Here is a 14,945-nt window from a genome sequence, read left to right as displayed (position 1 = left end):
CAACACGAGTCCCCACCAAAAACTGGGGGTGATTCAGTTGCTCCGGAAGGGAAAGCAGATTCTGCTCCACATGTGACAACCGTCGTGTTTCTCATGTTATATCAAATCCGATAAAAAGTCTAAGTTGGCAGGTCACATTCATGAAAGGGAATGGGATTGTATTTACGACGTAAGGAACAAATCCGTCTTATCTGTGAAACGGTTATTTCATTCGTGATGACGTCCGTAAAATTTACGAAGGGATAATTTCAACTTCACCATTTAAAACTCTTGGTTTAATAGCTTTCTTGTGAGCAGCAACCCTCTATCAAGAAAATGATGATAGGAAATACAAGCATGGGAATATCGTATGAACTGGGAGACATATACGCGGCATGCAGGTGCTGCAGGAATGTTGCTACTTATAAATGAAAAGTTTACAATTGAAAAGCTGAAATCATCTCTTTTGTCGTAAAGTTTTGTTTTCAACTGACCCTCATTGTCAATTTCTAGATGTCAAGATATTAGGCCGACTCAACTGCATCTGTTGTATCCTTTATCTCTAGTTCGATTGGATAGATACATTCAACATAGTCACCAAATTTTGAATTATTTAGTGAGAGAACATCATCTATATAGCAGAAAGTAAAGTTAAAGGATATTGTTAACTTCTTATTTTTTTCTAAGAAGTTCCTGTATTAAGACAGACTCATAATAATAAAGAAAAAAAGTCGGCAAGGAGAGGGGCACAATTGGTTCCCATAGGAATGCCGACAGTCTATTGAAAAACACGTCCCCGAACTTAACAAATATGTTGTCTATCAAGAAATCAAGCATCTTGATAATGTCAGATTCAGAGGATTTTTTGTTTAAATCATACGGACCTTTACAAAGTAGGATTTATCCCTCCCTAAGACAAGATACTTGCATCTACGTTGGTCATTCTTTTTTATGAAACAAAGCAATACCAACTCTTTCAATTTGTCTTTTAGTTTGGAATTAGAATACTTGTGTAAAGTGTAGATAAGTCAAATGTGTTAATACTATTGCAAGATGAAAGAGAGTTATATTGTATGTACTCCAAAATATGTTTGGAATTTTCTAGTATCCACATCTGATTCACGCCACCTTTAGAATATGCAGTTTCACAATAACTTTGAAGACCTGCTTAGATTGCTGATAAAACGTAAACGGGCTTATAAAAATAATTTCACAGAATGTAGCAAGACTAAAACATATTTTGACGATTTTAGTGTCAAAATATGAAATAGAAAGTATTTCTCATTCCTTTAACTTATTTCATGATACTTTGTATACAGTTTTAATCTTTATTAATTGCTTCAAAGTCAAACTAGATAATATTAACTATTTTACTTATTTCTGCCGAAGAATTGAAGTAATGAGTTTTTGAATATTCAAATGAATGAAATCTGATTTGTATTTGTTTTTGTGCTCAATGGAATTTATAACGACTTGTTGAATATTTATTCCTATTAAGTAAAATTGAGAATGGAAATAGGAAATGTGTCTAAGAGACAACAACCCGACCAAAGAGCAGACAACAACTATTTTGGATCAAATGTAAAGAAGATAATATCCAAGTGTGACTGTGTCAAAACAGGGTTGGTGGGGAGGGAGAGTTTAAGATTGGAAATTAAAACTTTTTTTCTGTTGATTTAACTTTCTAAATTTAGCCACATCTTTCCCTTTCTCTAAGCATCTATACTATTAAACGAGAAAACCTCATTTTGTGTGTCGCTTTTCTTCCTTACACAATAAATTAATCATCATGCCTCTGTGTTCTTTAGGTAACATGCATAGTCGCATTTGTCATCCATTCTTATGAGTATTCAGATTGAGTTATTTTGGGAGAAAAACGACAAAATAGGTGTCCGGATATTGTTTCCATCATCAGACTGACTTTTAGTCATAGATAAGACTTCCGGTTTTAAACATGCACAAGAACAACCAATCGTATGAGAGATTACAAAAATGAAAAATAAATAAGCCAATCAGAGCGTTCTCCATATCATGGTTTTTAGATCGCAAGAACCACAACTATTATACCTCCTTAGAGACAATTATGTTTATCCACCTGTAAACTACGATTAAACTACTATAATATACAGAGACTCTAAGTAATTTGTCTACTTTTTTCTGAAATATTTACTATCTTAGGGGTCATATCAGTTGCATATATATTGAAATAAGTAAAACATGTGGAAACAAGAATGTGTCCATAGTATACGGATGCCACATCGGCACTACCATCTACTAGGTTTAGTGGACCGTGAAATGGGGTCAAATCTCTGATTTGGCATTAAAATTAGAAAGATCATATCATAGGGAACATATTAACTAAGTTTCGAGTTGGTTGGACTTCAACTTCATCAAAAACTACCTCGACAAAAACTTTAAAATGAAGCGGAACAGACGGACGGACGAACCAAAGAACGGACGAACAGACTAGAAAACATAATTCCAATAAAATGGGCATAAACATTTATTGTTTAAAGTGAAAACTTTAACTTGAAGCCGGACAGATGGACGTACGAACCAACAAACGGACGAACAGACCAGAAAACATAATTCCCATAAATGGGGCATAAAATTTATTGTTGAAAATGAAAGTAGTGATTTGGCCAAAATGAAAGTAGGGTAGATATTAGAGGGAGGCAGGACTTATTCGGGACGTCGGGATTGGGTGTTTTTAAGCTCGGGATTTCGGAAGTGATCTTTACGGGATGCGGGAATATTTTTTTTTTTAATTTCGAGATGTCGGGATATGAATTTCGTTAAAATACGCACCTCGGGATTTCATGTTTTCATGTTTTTCAGCCCGGGATTTCGGGATCAGTGCCCCTCAGACCTACCCTCGAATGAGCCTTAGTCATTTATTCGAGATTCAAATCCAACAATTGGCATGCTTATAGGGCTCTCAAAAGGAAAACTACTGATGGGTTATCCTAGAAGCACATTTTAATCGAATGATAATGGTCTATAAGCAGTCTCATTTATTTCATGTTTGAAGCGGTGCAAATTTTCAATTTAATTTGATTTTTACCACGAAAATGCATTGTAGCGAAGGGGATGAATAATTGTGGTATAAGGCCAGAAACACGAAAAATAATTGAATTTAACAGAAAGGAAACACATAACGGACTTTGGAAAAAAGGGAGAGGGCTTTTGATACCTTATATGAAATTATCCAGTCATAATGTCTTTTACAAAACTAGTTTACAAGCTGTATATGCCCGCGATTTCGCGGGTGTGTTCTAGTATTATTGAGGGTAAGAAAAGCAATTAATCTATATTCAATAACCCTTTCAGTTATGATTTTTCATACACTTATTTGAAAGTGCACCAAAATGGAACTAAAACAATAGGAGTCAATAACACAGCAATCAAACGAGAAAAACAACAAATGAAATCTAGCGGGCAACATACATGTTTCAACAATACTAGAAGTTAAAGGTGTCTACACAATATGTCAAATTATCGATCAATACTAATTGATCATAAGATGTAATTGAGAATGAATCTAACAGAAATGTTAAAAAAAAATATACATGAAAGTTGAAAAATGTTATATGGTATGTATTGGAGGGGGAAAGGGCTCCAGAAAGGTTCTCCTAAGATCACATGGTCACGTATTCAGTTAACCAGGCTATTTTATTAAGGGCAAACTATACAGTTCGAAATTGATCTTGTTCTCGGTTTTAATCATTTTTAAAGTATCAAACAAAGTAAAGCAAAGCAAAACGGGCTTAACTCGGACACAGTTAAAGTGACGCCACCAAAAATTCAAACTTGATCTCTGTTTTCTGGTAAAAAGCATTGTGAATGTGTTTCACAACATTTGATTGAGGCAAATTAAAGTTAGAAAATGGGAAACAATTTGGGATGGACTAAGGTAAAGACGGACATGGGTAATACTTACTTCCCCCTATTGCTGCACTGCCATAAAAATGATTATGTTATGTTTTGCGCTTGTACCATGCATAGATATAATGTGTGCAATGTGTGGGGCATGGATATTTGTTCTTTTAATTCAATTTGACCCTTAAGTCTTATATTCATGAGAGAATACAACTTCATGGGACTAGAACGCATTGATTATTACAAAGAAAAGTAAAATTGGTTAGCATTGCGCTGTTTTTAGTGTTGCAGTTAATGCAATCAGACCATGTACTATATAATTTCTTCGAATTAAATATTTATCTTGTATTTATGCACACATTCTCAGCTAAGTGGTTTCATTCCAAATCTCAGGATAAATGCAGAGTCTTTTATAAAGGATACACAGACGGATACAGAAAATAGGGGCGTAATTCAAAAAAAGGTTAAAAACCGTTGAGAGTAGCAAAACGATTATTTGAAGATTCAACCTATAAAAAAATTATACATTTTTACATGTTTACTATCTGAAAGGAGAATAGGTGGGTTTCAGAAGGATTACACATTTTTACTTTCTTGAAAGATACACGAAAAAATTTGACAACTTCGCAAAAATATAAAATTCAGAAAAGTTGAAAATATGCATTTTTTGACATTTTTTTTCAAAAAAACTACAAATTGGACTGATATGCAATCTTTACTTAAATGAAGCTTAATCCAAGTTTTATCAATGTTATATATGAAAATTAAAGAAAACAGTTTAAATATATGCATAATCAGGCCCAGAATATTAGTGATTTAGCGGATTTTTGAAAGATTTTACCACGCATAGCAACCGCAAAATAGAGTGTCCGTTACCATGGCAACCACTCATATTTTCCCACTCAAATAATTTTTTTTTAGCAATATTCAAGTAATGATTCTACCAGGAAATTTAAAAAAAAATCTAAGACCCTCATATATCGCACTCTGCCTGGTTCTTGCAAAGAGCTATACTTAACATCATAATAACATTATCCTTACGAAATACCGAGATATATCTCGGTTTCAATAGTTTATTGTACAAAAATTTTGATTTCGTTACTGTCATGGAACTTTTTAAAATGATTGTGTGTGTAATTTTATTATTATGCTTTCGCAGAACAAATGAGACTAAAAATTGATGATTGGGAAAAAGAGTCAACAAACTTTATTCGTACAAGAGCTTATGAGGAAGTGCTCAAACAAATTGATTTGCACAGCTGCGTTGTGGTAACTGGTAGCAGTGGATCAGGTAAAAGCTCGATTGTACGACGAGTCTCTGTATCGTTGTGCAAGGAAAAAAGTTACGAAATGATTTTGATATCAGAACCCAATGAGCTGAAGAAAAATTACTACCCAAGACGAAAAACAGTGTTTGTTTTGGAAGATCTTTGTGGGAAATTTACTGCTGATGTTGGAAAAATACGTAGTTGGTACTCAAAGGCTACTGATGTCATGGAACAGATAAATAAAGATGACGCATGCAAAATTTTGTTTTCGTGCCGATTGCAGGTGTATAATGATACAAAATTTTCGTTACTTCAATCATTTAAATTATATGAGTGTAATATAATCTCTGAAAACATATGTCTCAACAAAGATGAGAAAAAGAAAATATTCAAATCTTATTTAGGCTCAGAAACTATTACAGAATGTATACTTTCGAGAACAATTGAGAATTTTCCTCTTATTTGTAAACAATTTTCCTTCAAAAAGACAGATCATGATATTGAAAAATACTTCCAAACCCCGTATGACGCTTATGAAACAGAATTAAAATATCTAAAAACACACGCGGAAAAAAAATTCTGCGGATTGTGTCTTTGTATCATTTTTAACAATCAACTTAAAGAAGAATATTTTATAACCCTTCTACCGAAGTTTAAACAAACTGTTGCGGACACATGTGAAAATATCGGGATTGCCACTTTCATACCAGCAGCGAGTATTCGTGAAGAACTAGATAATGTTGACAAAACATACGTTAATAAACACAATGGAATATATGAGATATGTCATGACAATCTCTTTGATTTTATGGCCTGTTACATGGGAAATTTGTTCCCCAAATGTTTTATCGATCATGCAGACAGTGGTTTTCTTCGAGAACGATTTCTGTGGAAAGGGGCTATTGAGTCGGACAAACGTATATTAGAGAATATAGTATACTTTGAAAGTTGCTTACTGCCATTTTATATTGGAAGAATGATATTAGATTGGGAAGAAGGAAAGGTTTTAGATGTGTTTTATAATATAAATATGACATCTGAATCATTTAGAAAAATGTTTTTGGAACGTCTGGAAGGGATTGGCGAAAACAAAGCATCAACTCTGGCAAAAATAAAAAATTGGGCTATTGATGACTTTGCATCTGGTGATACACCATTAATTGTTTCCGCTTTACATGGTTATGTCGATCTGATGAAGTGGCTTATTGATAATCAAGCAGATGTAGATGAGCAACGAGAAGATGGAGCTTCAGCTTTATGTATGGCATGTGAGGAAAGTCATGTCAAGGCTGTAAAGATCTTAATAGAAAACAAAGCGGATGCTAATTTGTGTAAAAAAGAAGGTTCTTCGCCATTAGACATTGCTTGTTTCTTCGGAATCGATGGAGATACCAATATTATTAGCGAGTTACTTCAAGGAAAAGCAAATGTAAATTACCAAAACGAAACGAAAAAAAACATGACTCCTCTATTTATGGCAGTGCAAAGAAACTTTTACGACGCTGCTTCGTTATTATTAGAGCATGGGGCAGATCATAGAATTTGTCTTAGTAATGGCATGTCTGTCCTTTTAGTTGCATGCCAGAAAAACTATATCGAAATAGTGCGATTGCTTCTAGAAAAGAAAGCAGACCCAAATATTGAAAAGAATGATGGTAATACGCCGTTATTTTCAGCATCCGCTATGGGATTTAAAGATATCACTGAACTGCTGTTAGCAGAAGGCGCCGATATAAATAAGTGCCTACCCAGCAAAGAAGAGATAACGAAAGACCTAGAAGAATCACCAAAAGCATTGCGGAGAATCAAACAATCATGGGTGAAAATTGCGAGGTCGTTTGGATCACGAAAAACTTATGACTATATCAAAAGAAAAGGAAAGAACAATATAACAGATTACCTTTTTGACGTCGTTGCTGGTTCGTCGCCGCTTCACATAGCTTGTTTTATGGGTCATTTTGAAATCATTTTTTCTTTTTTAACCAACGATCAACTATTAGTAGACCCTAGAAAGCAAAATGGTATAACGCCGCTCTATTATGCGTGTGAAATTGGTCACCTTAAAATCATTCAGGTTTTGCTGGATAATAAAGCTGACCCTAATAGTTGTAAAGACAATCAATTTACACCATTGCAAATTGCAAAAATTAATAAACATGATGATGTGTTGTCCCTTCTGGCATCTCAAACATCGAAGCTGCTCTAAATTTTGAATAAACTGTCTATGTTGAAAATCAAAATTGAAAGTAATTGTTATTATGGTAATTTGATGAGTAAAATGAAGATTTTGAAATAATGTGTATTTAAAACAATGTGTTTATTCATCATTATTCATCATTATACAGACTTTATGAACATAGAATTGACACCATTGTCATTTATTAAACCATTGTCATTCTAGTTTGTATTTGTGTAAATTGTGTATATGTATATGATACAGTCAGGGGTGTGGAAATATTTGCTGTGGGCACTTGTCTCTGGGCAAGTAAAACTGTAAAGTTCACTTGTCCGGAAAAAAAGTTACTTGCCCTGATGGTCCAAATAAATATTGTAGTATTTCATTGTAGTTAATATATGATTCTTAGCACTGTTACAACTGCATCACAAACAAGTGAAATCCATTTGTTTATTATGAGTAAAAATTTAGTAAAGTAGGTCAACATCTACGGGAAAAAAACCTTACAGCAAACCAACCAATGAAATAACATGTAAAGGTAATTTTTGCAGCAGTTTTGGAATAAAAATTGTAGCCAGTAGGTACATATAATGATATACTAGTTTAGAGGACAGTGAGTGAAGAAATGGAAATTAAATAATGGATAAACTATTGACTTTTTTGCTGTTTCTCTCAACTGATCAACACACTTGTTGTTTTTTGTTTTTTGTTTTTTTTTTTATAATTGTCTTGATGGGCATTAAACCGTCCCTTCCATTTACCACTCTGACAACAAATAATGTTGACCTTTGATCTATAAATATAAAGACGAAAAAAATATTTATTTTCCGAATTTCCATCCTAGATAGCCAGGTGCAATCTGATATTCACGATGTCTGAAATTCTCGCTTCCGTATTTTGTTAATACTCCTTATCCTCCATTTGCGTTTTAGGGTTTTTACTCGACTCATTACTCTTTTTGTCTTGCTTGTCCGGTGTTTTATAAAGTATTTATCAATCTGCATCTCGATACAAAATCATATAAAATGACACTTCCGGTACATGATGGATAAAACCTCATCGACCATCCCGTGTCAATGGACAAAACCAATGCAATTTTACGCAACTCGGGTTCGCATACTTATTTTTATTTATTTTGTTAATCTATCTATTTTCGGTATTATGTAATATTTATCGTCATGAACCATTTGTTTCTTTTACATAAATTGAACATCTTTATATATTTTGAACATGTTGAAATTAGTTCTATATTTCTGTTGTATTTGAACTTTGTCTTTTATATTATTTTACTTGTCCACGGGCAACCCAGACAAAAATAATTACTTGTCCGGTTGTTCAAATGTACGAGTCGGGCGAGTCGGCATGGCATTTCCACACCCCTGTTACAGTATATGATAAACAAAATAAGAAAAACAGATACTAAAAAGTTGCATTAAAAATTCACGTTTTGAAAAAGAAAGTATACACCTGACTACAAGACGAAATGTCATGCTTAGAAGAAATAAAATAATGCACATGAACCCAGTCTATGAAATGTGCTTCAAAAAAGAATGTTGTTAATGGCATTCCAGTGTCGTCCTCTGTAGTGGTCCTGACAATAATGGTGTGTTAATAATTAGAATGAAGTTGCAAGTGACTAGCGGTGAAACAATGGTTTATGTCTAATATATTTGATTTAATGTCATAAATGACGCAGTTTTGGCGTAACAATGGAAAAAGATAAGGGTCATTTAAAAAAAAAGGTATAAAGATGTCTTTAATCCACCTTAAGGTAGATCACTATATACCGCAATTTTTGATTGTACAATAGCTGTACACAATAGGTCTATATATTTGCCTTAATCTGCAAATGTTAAGACAGATTTGCAATTGAAGTGTAAATAGATATAATAATATGTGGTATGAGTGCCAATGAAACAACTATCAGTCCAAGTCACAGTTTGTAAAAGTAAATCAGTATTGGTCAACATACGACCTTCAACATGGAACATTGACTCATATCAAACAGCAAATTATAAAAGCCCCTAACATGACTAGTGTAAAACCAATATATAACCGGAAAACCAACGGTATATATACATGTATATATTTGTACAAGTTTGATCTTTCTAAAAAGCTGTCGACTGCGTCGCTGTATCACAATCTTTAAGGTAATATATGCGTATATGCATGGTTGTTGATTTCTTATTGGAAATGCTGTATTTTTATATATTGATTTTCTGTTTTGTATTAATTTTTTTAAGATTCATTTTGTTACATCTTGTGATCAATTTTATTTGGCAATCGCCAATGGCAGTCAGCAGGGTTAAAGAACATCAGTTGTTCGACCTGTTAGTCAAATGCGTTTTCAGTGTTCTAGCCAGGATTTGGAAAGGGCAAGGTTCTAGTCAGAAAAAGAGCAATTCAACGCGTACATGTCATTGAAAAAAGGCAACTATTTAAGGGTTATAATTAATTAGAATATAACTAAAGCACTATGGTATTATCATTTTTAGTAACAAATAGTATTAAATTTCAATTAATAGCACCTTTTATGTTTATCTTAATACAATTTATAGCATCTTTTATGTTTATCTTAATAATCTCAGAGTATTAATTAATAAGATGTACACTAACAATCAATGATTGATCAATCATGATCACAAACCATCAATCAACCAATCCACATATCGTTTACGTTGAGTTTATGAAAGAAAATACCTTTAATTCTCTGTTGAACAATCGACTTTTGCGTATTATTATGTCACCCCTATGGAAATAGGGGTGATATATTGTTATTGTTCCGAATTATTCTTCCACACTTTTTGTCCAGCTTAGTTCTCGGAGATGACTTGACATACATTAATAAAACTGTACCATAATGACAATCCCCATGTGCAGATGTGCAGTTAGGGTCTGAAATTTTCAAGATGGCCGCCGTTACCATGGAAACGGCAAAAATGTGAAAAACCGAAAAATGGTCCAAAATAAACGAAACTTTCAGACATTGTAACTGGTCAGGCGAAAGCGTGAAATCCATCTTAAAAACTTTCAAAATGGCTACCGTTGCCATGGAAACAGTCCAAACGTGACAAAAACGAAAATAATTCCTTAATTAATTCATAGTAAATCAACCGTTACAGATACGACCCCTAATACTCCCCTTTGTAACAAGAGTATGAACTGTAGAATTCATTGCCGTTGGAATTTTTGAGATTGCTGCTGTTACCATGGAGAAAAGGCTAAAAGTGCAATATTGACCCATATGGGAAAAAACGTCAAAGTATCATTTTCTTGCAAATTTTAAGCTCATTCCCGGTAAAATGCTATTGAAACGTCATCTGTCCTTGAAATTTTCAAAATGGCCGTCGTTGTCATGGAAACAGCAAAAAAAAAAAAAAAAAAAAATCGCAACTTTCAGGCAAAATTCTGTAATCATGACTATGTGCATACGATCAAATACAAATCTGTACTGCAAAACATCTTCTAGAATATGCTAGAAGAAAACTAATATAGAATTTAACGTGCTTCTATTCTATACATAAATCGTGCTTTAAAGAGAGAATCGCCACTGAGAGAGAGAGAAACACGAAGAGTACACATAAGTGACATTTCTGCACTTGCACTAAAGTACACATCCGTTAATCGAACACCTGCTACAATATACACATGAGCTAAAAATCAATCGATAAGCGTGTAATTAAATTGTACAAGATAAGATACATGTATCGTGTGATACGCGAGTAATTGAAGAATAAAATGAACAGTTAGTATGCCGCTCCGTCAATATATACACATGTTGTCTGTCCAAGGTCCCCTCTAAAAAGAATAGTAATGTTCTAAGTCCACGATAATATACTTCAGTATCACGTGACACCACCTATCTTCCTCGCGCGTGTGTCTAATTTAAGATTTTAAAGAGTTCCCCAACTATATATAGACATCACTCTTAGTCTATGAGAAGAGAAAATGGGGGGGGGGGGGGGTAAAATGCATGTATACTAGACGTGTCATCTGACTTTGGTACATTCAAACTGGTTGCTGCTACTGTGACAATGTCCAGAACGGGGTGACATCCTCAGCTATTGCTTGCAATGGCAAATCTAGTGTTAGAATAACTCATTCGCCATTCATTTTTTGTAATGAGAAAAGAGAAAATAGAGTATTTTTCTCAATGGTACGTGTAAATTTGTGCACTGATATTTGTCACTGAACAGCAGAAAACGTACAGATAAGGAATAAATCAATGCAAACTGTGTCAATTTATGCTATACAAAGTATTGATCAATCAATCAAATCATGATTGAAGTGATCAAATCATGATAAGAGATCAATCAATCAAGTTTTGATATCAAACAAGTGATGAATCAAGTGCAGATATAGAAAAAAAGTCCCCGTACCTTTTTTCAAACTGCCAATCAGTCGATCAATCAATCAATCAAATGATTAATCAATCAATGATTGATCAATCATGATCACAAACCATCAATCAACCAATCCACATATCGTTTACGTTGAGTTTATGAAAGAAAATACCTTTAATTCTCTGTTGAACAATCGACTTTTGCGTATTATTATGTCACCCCTATGGAAATAGGGGTGATATATTGTTATTGTTCCGAATTATTCTTCCACACTTTTTGTCCAGCTTAGTTCTCGGAGATGACTTGACATACATTAATAAAACTGTACCATAATGACAATCCCCATGTGCAGATGTGCAGTTAGGGTCTGAAATTTTCAAGATGGCCGCCGTTACCATGGAAACGGCAAAAATGTGAAAAACCGAAAAATGGTCCAAAATAAACGAAACTTTCAGACATTGTAACTGGTCAGGCGAAAGCGTGAAATCCATCTTAAAAACTTTCAAAATGGCTACCGTTGCCATGGAAACAGTCCAAACGTGACAAAAACGAAAATAATTCCTTAATTAATTCATAGTAAATCAACCGTTACAGATACGACCCCTAATACTCCCCTTTGTAACAAGAGTATGAACTGTAGAATTCATTGCCGTTGGAATTTTTGAGATTGCTGCTGTTACCATGGAGAAAAGGCTAAAAGTGCAATATTGACCCATATGGGAAAAAACGTCAAAGTATCATTTTCTTGCAAATTTTAAGCTCATTCCCGGTAAAATGCTATTGAAACGTCATCTGTCCTTGAAATTTTCAAAATGGCCGTCGTTGTCATGGAAACAGCAAAAAAAAAAAAAAAAAAAAAATCGCAACTTTCAGGCAAAATTCTGTAATCATGACTATGTGCATACGATCAAATACAAATCTGTACTGCAAAACATCTTCTAGAATATGCTAGAAGAAAACTAATATAGAATTTAACGTGCTTCTATTCTATACATAAATCGTGCTTTAAAGAGAGAATCGCCACTGAGAGAGAGAGAAACACGAAGAGTACACATAAGTGACATTTCTGCACTTGCACTAAAGTACACATCCGTTAATCGAACACCTGCTACAATATACACATGAGCTAAAAATCAATCGATAAGCGTGTAATTAAATTGTACAAGATAAGATACATGTATCGTGTGATACGCGAGTAATTGAAGAATAAAATGAACAGTTAGTATGCCGCTCCGTCAATATATACACATGTTGTCTGTCCAAGGTCCCCTCTAAAAAGAATAGTAATGTTCTAAGTCCACGATAATATACTTCAGTATCACGTGACACCACCTATCTTCCTCGCGCGTGTGTCTAATTTAAGATTTTAAAGAGTTCCCCAACTATATATAGACATCACTCTTAGTCTATGAGAAGAGAAAATGGGGGGGGGGGGGGGGTAAAATGCATGTATACTAGACGTGTCATCTGACTTTGGTACATTCAAACTGGTTGCTGCTACTGTGACAATGTCCAGAACGGGGTGACATCCTCAGCTATTGCTTGCAATGGCAAATCTAGTGTTAGAATAACTCATTCGCCATTCATTTTTTGTAATGAGAAAAGAGAAAATAGAGTATTTTTCTCAATGGTACGTGTAAATTTGTGCACTGATATTTGTCACTGAACAGCAGAAAACGTACAGATAAGGAATAAATCAATGCAAACTGTGTCAATTTATGCTATACAAAGTATTGATCAATCAATCAAATCATGATTGAAGTGATCAAATCATGATAAGAGATCAATCAATCAAGTTTTGATATCAAACAAGTGATGAATCAAGTGCAGATATAGAAAAAAAGTCCCCGTACCTTTTTTCAAACTGCCAATCAGTCGATCAATCAATCAATCAAATGATTAATCAATCAATGATTGATCAATCATGATCACAAACCATCAATCAACCAATCCACATATCGTTTACGTTGAGTTTATGAAAGAAAATACCTTTAATTCTCTGTTGAACAATCGACTTTTGCGTATTATTATGTCACCCCTATGGAAATAGGGGTGATATATTGTTATTGTTCCGAATTATTCTTCCACACTTTTTGTCCAGCTTAGTTCTCGGAGATGACTTGACATACATTAATAAAACTGTACCATAATGACAATCCCCATGTGCAGATGTGCAGTTAGGGTCTGAAATTTTCAAGATGGCCGCCGTTACCATGGAAACGGCAAAAATGTGAAAAACCGAAAAATGGTCCAAAATAAACGAAACTTTCAGACATTGTAACTGGTCAGGCGAAAGCGTGAAATCCATCTTAAAAACTTTCAAAATGGCTACCGTTGCAATGGAAACAGTCCAAACGTGACAAAAACGAAAATAATTCCTTAATTAATTCATAGTAAATCAACCGTTACAGATACGACCCCTAATACTCCCCTTTGTAACAAGAGTATGAACTGTAGAATTCATTGCCGTTGGAATTTTTGAGATTGCTGCTGTTACCATGGAGAAAAGGCTAAAAGTGCAATATTGACCCATATGGGAAAAAACGTCAAAGTATCATTTTCTTGCAAATTTTAAGCTCATTCCCGGTAAAATGCTATTGAAACGTCATCTGTCCTTGAAATTTTCAAAATGGCCGTCGTTGTCATGGAAACAGCAAAAAAAAAAAAAAAAAAAAATCGCAACTTTCAGGCAAAATTCTGTAATCATGACTATGTGCATACGATCAAATACAAATCTGTACTGCAAAACATCTTCTAGAATATGCTAGAAGAAAACTAATATAGAATTTAACGTGCTTCTATTCTATACATAAATCGTGCTTTAAAGAGAGAATCGCCACTGAGAGAGAGAGAAACACGAAGAGTACACATAAGTGACATTTCTGCACTTGCACTAAAGTACACATCCGTTAATCGAACACCTGCTACAATATACACATGAGCTAAAAATCAATCGATAAGCGTGTAATTAAATTGTACAAGATAAGATACATGTATCGTGTGATACGCGAGTAATTGAAGAATAAAATGAACAGTTAGTATGCCGCTCCGTCAATATATACACATGTTGTCTGTCCAAGGTCCCCTCTAAAAAGAATAGTAATGTTCTAAGTCCACGATAATATACTTCAGTATCACGTGACACCACCTATCTTCCTCGCGCGTGTGTCTAATTTAAGATTTTAAAGAGTTCCCCAACTATATATAGACATCACTCTTAGTCTATGAGAAGAGAAAATGGGGGGGGGGGGTAAAATGCATGTATACTAGACGTGTCATCTGACTTTGGTACATTCAAAC

At 34.1% G+C, this 14,945-nt stretch overlaps 1 protein-coding gene across 1 annotated transcript; it reads left to right on the top strand.

Annotated features, from left to right (window-relative positions):
- The first annotated feature begins 5,022 nt into the window (after positions 1-5,022).
- LOC139526419 (uncharacterized) lies at positions 5,023-7,332 on the top strand. Its single transcript, XM_071321566.1, has one exon. It carries the CDS (start codon positions 5,023-5,025, stop codon positions 7,330-7,332), a length of 2,310 nt encoding a protein of 769 aa, XP_071177667.1.
- The last annotated feature ends 7,613 nt before the right edge of the window (positions 7,333-14,945 follow it).

Source organism: Mytilus edulis, chromosome 6 (genome assembly GCF_963676685.1).
Source record: "Mytilus edulis chromosome 6, xbMytEdul2.2, whole genome shotgun sequence".
Classification (NCBI taxonomy): Eukaryota; Metazoa; Mollusca; class Bivalvia; order Mytilida; family Mytilidae; genus Mytilus; species Mytilus edulis.
Note: the sequence above shows the minus strand (reverse complement) of the source record. Positions and strands in the feature narration are given on the sequence as shown.

Excerpts from the sequence above, each read along its gene's own strand:
- LOC139526419 (XM_071321566.1), top strand. The coding sequence starts at position 5,023 with ATGAGACTAAAAATTGATGATTGGGAAAAAGAGTCAACAAACTTTATT.